Source organism: Tachypleus tridentatus, chromosome 8 (assembly GCF_004210375.1).
Source record: "Tachypleus tridentatus isolate NWPU-2018 chromosome 8, ASM421037v1, whole genome shotgun sequence".
Lineage (NCBI taxonomy): Eukaryota > Metazoa > Arthropoda > Merostomata > Xiphosura > Limulidae > Tachypleus > Tachypleus tridentatus.
In genome coordinates this window covers 69,134,006-69,147,603 of record NC_134832.1, presented here as the reverse complement: position 1 = coordinate 69,147,603, position 13,598 = coordinate 69,134,006, and the positions used below count along the sequence as shown (strand labels likewise).

The 13,598-nt window shown below is 32.1% G+C and overlaps 1 protein-coding gene across 1 annotated transcript in view; it reads left to right on the top strand.

The window, feature by feature from the left end:
* The window catches only part of LOC143222586 (nonsense-mediated mRNA decay factor SMG5-like), a 30,662-nt gene extending 17,621 nt beyond the window's left edge, over positions 1-13,041 (top strand). Inside the window, exons 6-7 of the mRNA XM_076449286.1 lie at positions 9,883-9,939; positions 12,439-13,041. Of these exons, the coding sequence (XP_076305401.1) occupies positions 9,883-9,939; positions 12,439-12,586 (205 nt within the window). The 3' untranslated portion in view covers positions 12,587-13,041. The remainder of the gene's footprint in view (positions 1-9,882; positions 9,940-12,438) is intronic.
* Positions 13,042-13,598: the final 557 nt, after the last annotated feature.

The window sequence follows — 13,598 nt, the reverse complement described above, 5'->3', positions numbered from 1 at the left end:
TCTCATGAGATATGGATGTTACTGACCTTTGAATGTTTTGGCACAGTCCTACAGTGACAGGAGTTTATTGCTTGCAGTGAGCTTCCAGCAAATACTGGATGACACGTTTCCAGATTTCTGGGTCAATCCTGTATCATGCCCTGGAGTCTGTGTTTACCTCACATCCATGATTTTAGGGCCTGAAATGACTGTGATGATCCTTGCCTTACCTTCAAGCAAATGTCAGTACCCAGCAAGGAGGTTTTAGATGTGGTTAACATGATAAATATGAGTTGGTTACGTTTGTGTCTGACATCTTAATTAGATGAACACAATCCTCCTATGGCAGTTCCTGGAGGGGGCATATAGATTCAAGCCAACTTTAGTTGAAACTGGCACAAAGTGTATGTAGAATAAACAGACATACAAGTGAATCACACTTCTTCTTTATATATTTATATTAATAATATTTTAATATAATAGCCTACATTTAATCCTCATGTTAAGGTTAGCAGTTTAATTTTTAACATTTCTAACAAAGGTGAAGAATTGCATATTGTGTTACATAATCTAACAGCTGTTCAATTATAATTAAATTATAATAAATGGTTTCAGCTTGAGTTTTGAGTTAAAAGTTCAAATATGTCTTATGAGAGAAGCGTAAGGTAAAAATTATTTTCAAACTTTCTTCACTAAAGAAAGTTTGAAATACGTTTTCTCTATTTTATTAAGCTTATGATATATATAAGAAGATTGTGATAGTAAACATATATACTGTAACTTTATAAATTGGGAGACTACTGTCAGGCAATATTTTCTGAAGATGGACTTCTCTATGAAGCATGTGTTATGAGTACTAATGAACAAGAAGGGACATGTGTTGTTCACTTTCTTGGGTGTGGTAATGAGGAAGAAGTTCAGATTGGAGATCTTCTTGCATCTCAAGGAAAGCATGCAAGAGCATAGCAGGAACTTGCAGCCCAGGGTTATTTTGCTGATAACATTGATGTGGAGGTAAAATATGTATACTCAGTCAGTAATTTAAGACTTGTACAACATTATACATTTATATATATTTATTATATTGACCTTTAAGTCATTGCTAACCTACATCACAGAAGCTACAAGGATGCAGCACATGTGCACCCATCTTACTGTATCCAAGAGCATAAAACTGACCTTTAGTCATCACAAAGTTACCTATCTTGGCTGAGCTTTAGTGGGCTAGTATTTTCAGTTATATATGTATTATCATTACTACAATTAACAAATATGTTTTTAAACTTATTTCTTTTGTAAAATATAGAACTCTAAATAAAGAAGTAAAGCAAACAATTATCTCTTCCAGTTACAACCTTTGTACTCAGTTGCTCTTTGCCTTATGTTGCTAATATTTAAGAAACTTCACACGTGGAAGATGAGAAATTAAATAATTTTTAAAGGTTTTATATATATACATTTGAATAACCAAAAATTTATAAATTACTATACTGATACCATTATAATTTATCAAGTGTAGTAACTAAGCTGTATTTGGGTCTTAAAGAATATGAAATTTCAAACGGGCTAAAGACCCAACTTACCAGCAGAAAGTAATACTTTAAAATGGTTGAGAAAACCACTTGAGGGATATTTTAAGCTTTTGATTGGTTATTCACAAGATGTAAGTGCATATAAGGACCTGTTTTCAAAAATGGGAAGAGGTGAGTAGAGCCACTGTGTTTAATTCAGTATATGAATGATATATCAGCAAATAGAAAAGATAGGAGGTTCTTATTTCATATTCTAGCTTCTCAGTATCAGTAATTTGAGATCCTAATTTGTACAAAACAATAAGCTTTGTACTTGGACACCCAATCTGAACCAATGCTGCATTTAACATACCTTGTGACACACAGAAATCAATGTTTAAAAGTGTTTTTTTTAATATTTATTTTTAAATTAAGAAATTGAATAATGTATAATATGAAAATTTACAGTATAATCTACAATTTGATACCAAACATAATGACATAAATTCATAAAATAGTATTATAGCATTAAAGCAGTATTATAATTGCCTGAGAACAAGCTATTTTTTTATGTAATATATTGTAATGAATATATGTGTGTCCATGAAAGATATCATAAGTGAATGTTTTAAAAGCATTGCATGGTATTGTAAACAGTATAAATACAAAAATGCTTTGTATCTAAACTTTATGTAGTATTTGTCAACCTTTGACTGTGTTCTTTCAGGTTTATTCCCATTTTGTTTACAACTATTTAGTCTTAGTGCCAATGGAAGTAGACAGCTTTGATGTCACTGGTTGCTCCACACATTTTATTTTTGTGTGTTTTATCTTGTACAAAATAATACTTTTTTCAAGAATTGAAAGAAATCCTTTTAATTATTGCACAGAATAAGTTTTTTCCTTCAGATAACTTAATACTTGCATGTTAAAATGTTTAAATATTTAGTATTGTACTTAAAGCTGGTAGAAGTATGTGTAACATTAATCTAAAACTGAAATCTATAAAGCTGTAAAAATTAATGATAATTATTGGAATTATTATTTCAAATACTAAAGATTACTTGTAGTAACATCATTCTTTCCAAGAGGTAACTGCTAAAATTATACTTCTAGTTTCATTTTAAAGGTATTTTAGTTTAAAAATAAAATTGTGTTCTTTTCACCAGGGCCTGGCATGGCCAAGCGTGTTAAGGCATGCGACTCGTAATCTGAGGGTTGCGGGTTCGCATCCCCATCGCGCCAAACATGCTCGCCCTTTCAGCCGTGGGGGCATTATAATGTGACGGTCAATCCCACTATTCGTTGGTAAAAGAGTAGCCCAAGAGTTGGCAGTGGGTGGTGATGACAAGCTGCCTTCCCTCTCGTCTTACACTGCTAAATTAGGGACGGCTAGCACAGATAGACCTCGAGTAGCTTTGTGTGAAATTCAAAAACAAAACAATCTTTTCACCTGAGTGTGCACTTCAGTGTAAGTTCCTGAGCATGCTGCAGGCCTCTAACAAAGCTCTCATTCCTACATCTATTAATGTGCATTGTACCAGTCTGTTGTTTCATCATTATTAAACCATAGCCCCCCAGCAGTAGGAGGGTGACACATCTTTTATGTGTAGTAGTCACCACAAACACAAGTGTAGTCTTTCCTTTCTTCATTATCAAGTAGAATAATACTAAGTTTAAACTTAACAGTTAGAACTTTCATTTGAATTATTTTGATTTTGATTTTCTTTAAATTCACCTTTTATTGTTAAGGGAAACATGCCCTACTACCTGTTATTGTTATCCAATGTACAAGTTGCATCCAGTAATCTTCAAGGTCATTGTTAGATCTATGGCTATTGCCATACTTGTTTTAGTGTATTTTTAATTATTGCCGTTATTTTCTTTCTTTATGATTTAAGAAAAAGGACTATCATAATATGAGCTTCATGTTTTCAACTGAATGTTCCCACATTAATGATATCCTTCAAGGTTTTTAAAACTCTTTTACAGAAGTCATACTATACTGTAATGACAACTGCAGACAATGATCAGTGATATTACTGCCATTGTGCACAATTTGGCTGGGTTGATTCTTATCTCTGATGTAGGATACTAACTACACTTGCTTTAACTTCTCATTGAAGTTCTACTTTTGTCTTTCTATGCTTGGGATTTACAGTTATGTGTCTTTTGTTTTCTCTTTCTGCAGTTAATTTCTGCTAAATCTTGAACACCTGCATGGTCCTCTTTCACTTGATTCTTTGAGTCTAGAGATATATTTTTCTTACATTTTTCTTTCAATCTACCCTTTTTCACCGTATTTCAATTTCTTTTTTGTTCTTCTGCTCCTTTTATCCATCATGACCCTTCCAGCTTTTGTGAGGCAGCTTGCACATATTTGTTTTCCACTTTGCTCTGGGTTTTCTTCCATTTGTTCCATTTAGTTGGATATTTTTTTGGACTGCTCCTTGTTAGGTTGCTTTATTTTCTGTTTAACCCTTATCCAGGACTTCTGTCTTGGGTCCTTGTGATATGGTGTTTGGGTTTTTGTGTTTTTTTTAATTAAGTTGGTATCTTCAGCAGTGTTTGTATTCACCAGATTTTTATTTTGTGTGTCTATATATATTGTTTTTTTTGGAGTGATCCTCCTCTTTCTCTTGTCCTCTTCTTACTATTAACTATCTCCCTTAAGCCATGGAGGCAATTCATTCCTGGAGCTACTTGTTGACTTCAGTCCTGTAAAAACTTTTCCATTGGTGAATCCCTTTGCTACATCCTATGAAGTTCTGTAGGTTCTTTCTCAGAGGTTTTTCCTTCCATCTTTTACTCTGCACCTCTCCTATTGAATAGGCTGTGAGGTAATTCCTCTGCTCCATTCTAGAGTTCTACTTCTGTATTTTTTTATCATTCCAATGAAGGCAGAAGGCTATTAGTCCGTCCCACTTAACCCAATTTTGGTCTTTCTTTTGGTCAGTTTTCTCATCATGATGGATAACTTCCACATCTTGATTTGTCTACATATTTTTTGCTTCCTTTGATTTACCTCAGTGATCAAATATTTGATTCTCAATAGTTCCTTTTAAGTTGGTTATGGCCCAGACTTTTTTTTTTCTCTGAGGTCATATTCTTGAAGCCTATTATATCACTAATCTATAGACACTTGGTCTCCACTTACCACACCGAGTGTGGCTTACTTTGTTTTGACTTCCCTTTTCCTTCAGGAGTAGTCTCATTTCAATCTCAACCCTCCTCTAACTACATTTGTGGAGAAGGCACAGCCTACATTTTTTGTCTTTGTTACTTGGAGGTTTTTGATACCAGGACTCTTGTGTTTCCTTTGTTTCCTGCATGAGTTATTTTGGAGGATTCCCTCTTCTCTTGAATCTTTTGTTCCTCTTAGATTTGCCCATACACATTTCCTTCAGTAGTTTATGACCTGTCAATGCAGGTATCAGTTGATCTCACATGGCCCTGGATACCCTTTTTTCCCATTTATACAGACTTGCATATGATTGGAGCCTTTCAGATCTCAGATCAGTGACTGTGTGCTCCTTCTGCATATAAATGTGAGTTTCTGTATCTTTGGTGACTGTAGGTGGTACTTAGTGCTTAACACCCACCAGTTCTGTAACTACACCTTTCAGCTGCTTCTGTTCCAATGAGGTACAGCTCTGGATGGCTGATCCATTTCTGATGCCAAGAGCAAGGTTTCTCTGGTTCTACATTTTTGAGCTAGTCTCTCCTCACAGTCTAACCTTCATTTTCTGTCTCATCTGTTTGGTATTTTTATTGTGATCCATTCAAAAACATCTGTTGTTCCCTCCCCCATTGTGGAAGTACTCACTCTCAGAACTTCTTTTGTCTTGGTTCTGGTCTTTCTCATATAAGATCATGATCATCACATTTAGCTACTTATGAATCATGTCTTGAAAACTTAAGCTTAGGTGATAGAAGAACAACTCTCTCCTAGATCTGGTACCTTTACATACAGTGGTTTCTCTATCTTCTGGTATTTGTAGTGGATTTTTCTCTCACTTTTGACCTCCTATCATTACTGCCTTTCCACTCACTTTACTTTCAATTTCAGATACTATAGGATATGATACAATAGTGTCCCATCACATACACCACAGTAACGTTTCATGTATCCTGGCTTTTGTCTCCCTCTTGTTGTCAGTTTCCACTCCACAGAACAACTCTCTCCCAGATTTAGAACCTATCCATACAGTGGTTTCTCTATCTTCTGGACTGCTTGTTTGTTTTTTCTTTGTTTTTTTCTGGTCTTATAACTACCTTATTCAACATATATATATTATCCAGACAGTGGGATGTACCAATAAGCAGTTGGTGTGTAACAGGAAATACTTACCCAAAATATGCATTCAATGGGTAGCATGGAAAATGTTAAGCCATCTGCCTCTGCTTATTGCCTGCTGTTGATATGGAGTTTTATACAAGACCAGCCAATTATTAATTGACAAAAATGTAAAACAAATTGACAGTCAGGGGGTGTCTATACACAAACACCTGGTGTCTTTAGTTGTAGTAACCTTTGTGCTGTCTCTAAGTAATGGACATAATTCCAGGTGATTGTGTCTGATGACAGTGGTCCATTCACATCTTCAGTATTCTCCCCATGCAAATTTCTCTCTTCCCCTATTTCTTATAGTACACTTGTTTTGTTTTGTTTCTTTTGGAGGGGGTGGCTTTGCTTCATTAGTTACAAGCTGCTGAGGAAGTAGATATGGAGAATTTCTCATTTAGTGATGTGATTGCTGTAATACAAAACCAAGTGAACACACACCTGTATTCAGAAGTAGAGCTAGAGTGTTACCTGGTTGTGTAGTACAAGACATGTCATTAAATTATGAATCAAGCCAATCTTGACTGTTAGATCCAGACCAATGAGCTGTGGGATGATATTCTTTGTACACCTCATTTTTATGATATCCAGTATTGAGTAGCCTGAATTATAGCTTTAATAACACTATATGCTCATGCCCAGCTATCCATCTGCAAGTTAATGAACAGTTGAACAGTCTGCCATTCTGTCCATCTCAGTGATATGTTGGCATCCAAAAAAAAAAAAAAAAGGTTTCTATGGCATTATGTTTTGCTCTACTTCCTCTATTGGGCAAAGAGTATTCTCAACTTGAGATGGACATAGTCTTTCAACAAATGCTCCCCATCAACTTACCCACCTTATGGATATCACACCCCATGGGCTTTCCCTTCCTGGTGCTGTTTCCAGAAAAGAGTTCATCATTGTAATTTCTTTCCACCATTTCAAGGTGAGAATTTAGCTCTTAGTGATGCAAAAAAGATTAGTAACATTTCTAAAGTTAACATTTATTTTACCTGTAAATGTATTTCAGATTGATACACCACCTCCCATTCTTCCTTCACTTTTGGTATATTTAGTTTGCCTCATGAGGCAGATGTTTGTATGGATTACTAAGTATGGATGATGTATTGCTCTCTTATTGGTGAAAGTATAGTTAGTTATTATTACATTTTAAGAACAAAAGAAGTATGTCATCAGTTAAACCACCAAAGACAACATGACGTTTACTACAGATATATTTATTTTTTAATATATACTATTGTAGATACAGCCCTTTGGGCAGTGCCCTTCTTCAGTTATCTGTAGTTGAACAGTAAATTTGTGAAAGAAAATGTTCTAAATCATCAAAGGTTATATGACTTTAACAAAGAAATGTGTACAGTAATGATTACAAATGGTTAAAATAGTGTAATAGAGAATTAGTGAACACAAGTTATAAGAAAAAAAATCTATGAATAAAATGGATCATTTTAACCACATATAAAAATGCATCATATATTCCATCATATTCATGTGTTGTAGAAAATTATAAATAGGAAAAACCAACATATTGTTCATACATTTTGGGGTCACAGTAAGCTGTAACACAGATAAACCAGTGGCTTAACACTAGTTTGCAAAATAATTACTTTAAAATGTTCAAAGATATCTTGATAGGATAAATGAAAGCTTTAGCTTTTTTTAAAGTTTCTGTTCTTTGCTTTAACTTCTTTTAAACATTTTTATACAGTATTATGCATTTAGTTAATCATGTATTATTTTTTCAGTGATGTTTTTTTTAACTTTCATCAAGTAATTTTTCATTTCTTTTACAAAATTTTCAGTTGTGGATTTTCCTTTTTAAAATTATAATATACATGTATATTGTTTTATATGTAAAAAACAGTCTAATTTCTTTATTGTATTGTTTTAAACATTTTTAAACATTGTTATAAGTGTTTATCTGTTATATTATTGTGTAATCTTTAATTTAAGACTTTTCCATTTACTATTCAGCTAAAGGTACCTGAAGAAAGTATTACCCAACAGTTTTATCCACATCAGTATGTATTATTAAAAATATAGTTCTCTGTAGTTAACATCTTATCGTTGGTGGTTTAACCTACAATATACTTCATTTTTCCCTTTCAATAACTACTATGCGTAATTTATTATACAGTTTTATATATTATAGACTAGCACAGAACGCTTAGCATGTGTAGAAATGGGAGCTTTGTTAAAGACTTGTAGAATGTGCAAGAACTTATATAACTATGTGTGTAAAGGAAATCACTCACTCTTTGTGGTGCAGAGAAGTAGGTATCTCTGAAATACATTTTTCAGGTAAGAAAAGTTTTAACATTTGAAAGTGAATTGCATTTACATTGTATCATCTAAATTCATTATTTAGAACCATAGTGAGAGTATGGAATGGATTGGAACCAGGTATGGATCTCTAAAGCCTGGAAACAAAACCTGCAAAGAAACTGTTTCACATCCAATCATTTATGTCACTTCATGCATGTCATACAGGTTTTCAGGTATGGTCTTTACAGGTCAATTGTGAACTTACTGGTGAATAATGAATTTTCAGAACTAAAGCAAATAGAGAAATAAAAGAAGCTTATTGGATTGCTAATCTAAACTGTTCAACCTTTCAGAATTAATCTAGCTCCTGGAATTGGTGATCTCTGTTCATTGGTTTTATCTCTGTCAAAAAAATAAAAATAACTGTTCTTTCCTTATTTTTTTATGAAATATGAAAGCTGAATTTTCTAAAATTTGCTGTTCATTTAAGATAACTTTTCATATCTGTTTTTATAAATTAATTAGTATGACATATATTTTTAAATCAGTCTCCAGATGTCACCTTTGTTTTACTTAAACACCTAAGCATAGTTTTAAATACACATATATTTAGCCATTTCCAAATTAAAATATCCCTAACACCTTTCCACAGACATTACTGCCATTGGCTATGTTGTATAAGAAATGAGACACTTACAATAATTTATAGACAAATAAACATTTCCTGGAAAAACTGGATGACCTTCATAATATCACTAAACTCCCTCTCTGTATATAAATATCATTCATTTGATTACACCACCAGTTTGCCCTTGAAGAAGAAAAGCCCACCTTATGAAAGAGCTCATATTGTAGTGGTTTTTATTTCATTTTATTTTACGACTTCAGCCTTGTTCTTATTATCCTCCTGCACATTTCCAATACTCTCTTCAATGAAATTTATTTTTGTTATTAATTCTCTTGTTTTTACCTTTTGTGTTTTTGATCTTCTAATTTTCCTTCTCTTTATTCTAATTTCTGTTAATTTATTTCACATCTATTTGTTCTCGTTTTCTTCACGTTATTACCACTGTTTTGTGATTTCCAACATGTTTTTAATCTTGGTTCAAACATACACTGTCATCTTGAAGTCTTGATTCTATTTTATTTACACTAAAATATTATTATTCCTTATGCTAATATTGCAACAGTCTCTATTGGTGTGTTGTTTTCTTTTATTACTTAGTAAAATATTACTAATTCCAGTCTGCTTACAGGAAAAAAGTGATTATCTCTTTAGCTGCAATCTCTACAACTTACATAATTTCATGAACTAACAATAACTAAGGGATAGGTCTAACTCACATATAAAATAAACTTTCCTATCTGTGGTACTAAATCAAATCTGGCTGTTTAACCTCCACTAATTCAGTAAGTGATTGAGAACATGGTAACAGACTTACTAACTAATTAACTGACACATTATGTGACAGAGTAACTATGTGATACATTTTTCAATATTAAAATATAATTTTTCCAAGTCTTCAAAAACTTAAGATGCAGCATGTAAATCACTCCAACTGTAAACACTTAGAACATTTATAGACATCACAAAATACAAAACAACTCAATTAAAATTATAACTAGAAAACATATTTCTAAATTTGTATAACTGAATTTTTATTGTAATAAAGCTAACTATAAGTCAAGGTAATTTTTTCATTGCTTTTTTTTTTATATAGATTGTCACTGTTTATTACTTATATAAGCTTGAACCGTTTTGTTCAATTGTATGTACAGGGTTCCAGTCCAGCTTGGCAGTATGCTGAACAACTCCATGGACCATCTACATCTTTTGTAAGTTCATATATGTTGAACTGACTCACTCATTTGTCATTTGTAAACTCACCTCTCAGTTCTTAAATAATTTCTCAAAAAACAAAGAGTACATATGTTTATGCTAATATGTTATTTGGTTTACTAGCTTGCAAGGTTATCCCACAATTTGCAAATGTTTTCATACAAATAACAGAGAAATTTACATATGGCATCACTGTGGTGAACATCATTTTTTTACACACATTTGTCAGAATTTGTAAATATTTTCTTAATAATATATTAATGAATTTACAATATAATGCACACAATTTCCAACAATCAGTGAACAGTACCATTGTAATATTTTCTTTTATTTGAGTAGTCATTTTTCCAAACATCACTTATATGAACTTGTGGCTACCTTTCTTCCATTCATTGCTCATTTAATGAAAAAGATATATATCAGGTTTTAAGTATGTATGGACTGGATTTTTTTGCAGTAGGTGTTTGGAACTTGTTGGCAATAAATTTCAACAGTAAACAAATAGCACACATCCACTTGCTTTTAAAAATATTTTAAAATAAGTCACTTTTACATACAAATGTTTGTTACACTGTTGGTTATCAGAGTTGTATACAGAGCTTTAAATAATTGTTTCCTTTCATCAAAGTCCACACAGGCTGATTCAATTACTTTAGAATGCAGTTGATAAGACAAATTATTTTTCTCTACTCTTATCACAAAAGTACCAGCAAATAATTCATTTATATTTATATTACCCTATGGGTTACCACAGTTGTATCAGGCTTTATAAACACTCCTTAACAGTACAAATTTTTCTTGTTATCTGAGTTAAACTGTAAAACTCCTTTTAAGACATCAGTTATTAACAATTTTAAAATATTTCTTTTACTTAACTTTGTTTGGTGATTGCCACAGTTGTATCCAAGAAAAAAATAGTTTAAAGTTTTAAATAAAATTGTGATTTCCTATAGTGAAAAGAATATTTTGTAAATATATTTGACTTGTTTTGATTATTTCAAAAGTCAATTGAATGCCACCCAGTTTGTGTTCAAAATTTTCACAAATGCTTATTTTAAAGAATTCTTCCCTCTTTTGCTATTAAAATCCTGATAACATGACTAGTGTGTGTGATAAATGGCATTTGCTAATTGATCAGTTAATAGGCTCATTAATCAACTAGGTTTGATTAATTAATATGTGCATGCTCCCTACAATCTATGCAACCAAATTAAAAAAAATTAAAATTGGCTATGTGCTGTCTTTATAATATTTTTCAGCAATGCTCTTTTTTTAAAATATGAAACTTCCTGTTTTATTCACATTGTTTTGATTTTGTTAAACAGTTTTGAATTACCCTTAATTTTGTATGATAAAACTCTTCCAAATACCCTTGTTTGCATATTCTTAAAAATGTGCTTTTGTCTAGAAAGGAATTTGTTAAGTTTTACAGATATCCCCTACTTAACAAATTTATTATCATTATTGACTAAATACCACAACAAGGTTGATATTATATTTGTTTTCCTAACAAATAGTAATTTTAAGTCTTCTGCAAATTGAAAACATCTTTCCCTATCACAAATAAAGGCAGTAATGTGTTAATTTATTTATTTTGTTTGAACAGGATTAACAAGAAACTAATATCCAGTAAAGATCTGAGTCGTCAGAATATGTTTAACTGCGTATCGTACACTGAACGATAGACTTATAAATATTGCAACTCAATAACACTGTAGTATATCATTCAATTAGTAAAAATTTAATTTTAAACAAAAAATCAAAACAATAGTAAAGTATCTTTATTGAGCCTTTAACAGTGTTCATGTGATGTCTGTGTTTCATACATATACATATGCTCATCAAATTATAGGAAAATTTTAAGCCAATACTAGATACCACTATTTAGTGTGTTTGTACTAAATATCGTGCACTTTGATTAAATAGTTTCTACTTTGAGAAGTAAAAAACCAAAAGGTATCAGTGACATTGCTTTTGTCTAGGAATGGTTAAATGAGCTAAACAAAAGCTACTGTTTAAAATTAACTTTGATGAACATATTGTGAACCATATTGTCTGCCTCAGTGTTCATCTGTCTCCCATTCGAAAGCTGCATGCAGGCAAAACCAACATTCACTTCAGACGTGATGTGAGAACAAGCAGGAATGATGTTGACACCAGGTGTTCTTTTTTTGCAGGATATTCTAAACTAAATTATTAAGAATTAATAATACTGTCATTCACATTTTTAAATTGTGACATAAATAATAAAAATGTTGATTTATTATATGTTATTATTGAGCAGCTCTTAGCCTGACTTAAGTGCTGTGCAGTTACTTTTCATGCTGCGTAACATAAATAGCTCAAAGCTTTACTCTAAGTGAATAAAATCAAGAGTGCAACACAACTAACCTTTTTGAAGTCCATAAAATAATTAAAAAAAAGATTATCTTAAATGTTTTCTATCACTTGTAATGGGTACTTTTGCTTCTAACTTACTATTTTACTTAATTAAGATTCCAGATATTCCACCACTACCACCTTTTCCTCTGGATGATGAAGGTGTCACAGATGACGGAAGCTCTAGCTTCAATGCTGGTGTCATGGTATATGAGTGGATACCATACTGGTTACTATCAGGTACATTATAAAGAAATCTTATGAAGTTATCAAACATTTTTTGTCAAAAAATTGTCCATTCTATTTTACTATTATATCCTTCAGTATGTTCAAAAGTTCTGAGTAACTGTTTTTGACTCTTTTACTAATGATTGATCATTTCTGTCATCTAATTCTTAATGTATGTACACTTGAAAATTTCGTTTTTTAAATATCTGCATAAGTATTACCTCTTTTGTATGGCCTAATAATTAGTATTTCAGGTTGTGAGGGTGGATAACTTGAAATTGTGAGCAGCAGAACTTGAGTTATAGGAAGTGTTTGACTTAGCTGTTTAGCCCTCATGTACATAAGGTGCATCTTTAAGTTGAAAATTCAAATTTTCTAATTTCTTATCTTCTTTTTTATAACACATTGAGCAGTTTTATCACTAGTATATGATTCCATATTGGATTTTGTTTATAGCTAAACAATACCAACAAGATAAATTCTCTGTTAATTTATTAAAGTTACATTAATTACACTGCACAACTATTTTTTTGAAAAGTTTTGCTTTCCAAAAAAAGTTGTTGCTGATTGTGGCAGGTACCTGGTGGGTATGCATAGATATAGTTTTGGTTTTGCTTCATCACATTGGAACTCTGAGAAATAGTCAGTTAACTGTTTACTGGCAATAACGTATTTAATTGCATTTATGTTTCTAATACGCTATTAAGTTCAACATAATTAGAAGTGTTTTACTCCTGATTTTCATTTGTATTCAATGTCCGGTGCATCACGTTGCAGTGCCCAACAGTAGTCAGCAAGCATTGATGGATTCCAGTTGCCCAGATATCATTTTTCCATTGTAGCAAAACTGAAGATTTCGATGAAACGGTACATGATGGGCAAATTTGGATGTGATTTTTTTGATCAACAGCCAAAAAACCTATAAGGAACACCCAACAGTGTTCAAGAAGCAAAAACTTTGTTGTGCAGTGTTATTAGTAGGATCGTAACAGACATTATTGTGAGGCAATTACCATGTTACAAGTAGTACTTAAATCACTGGATATGC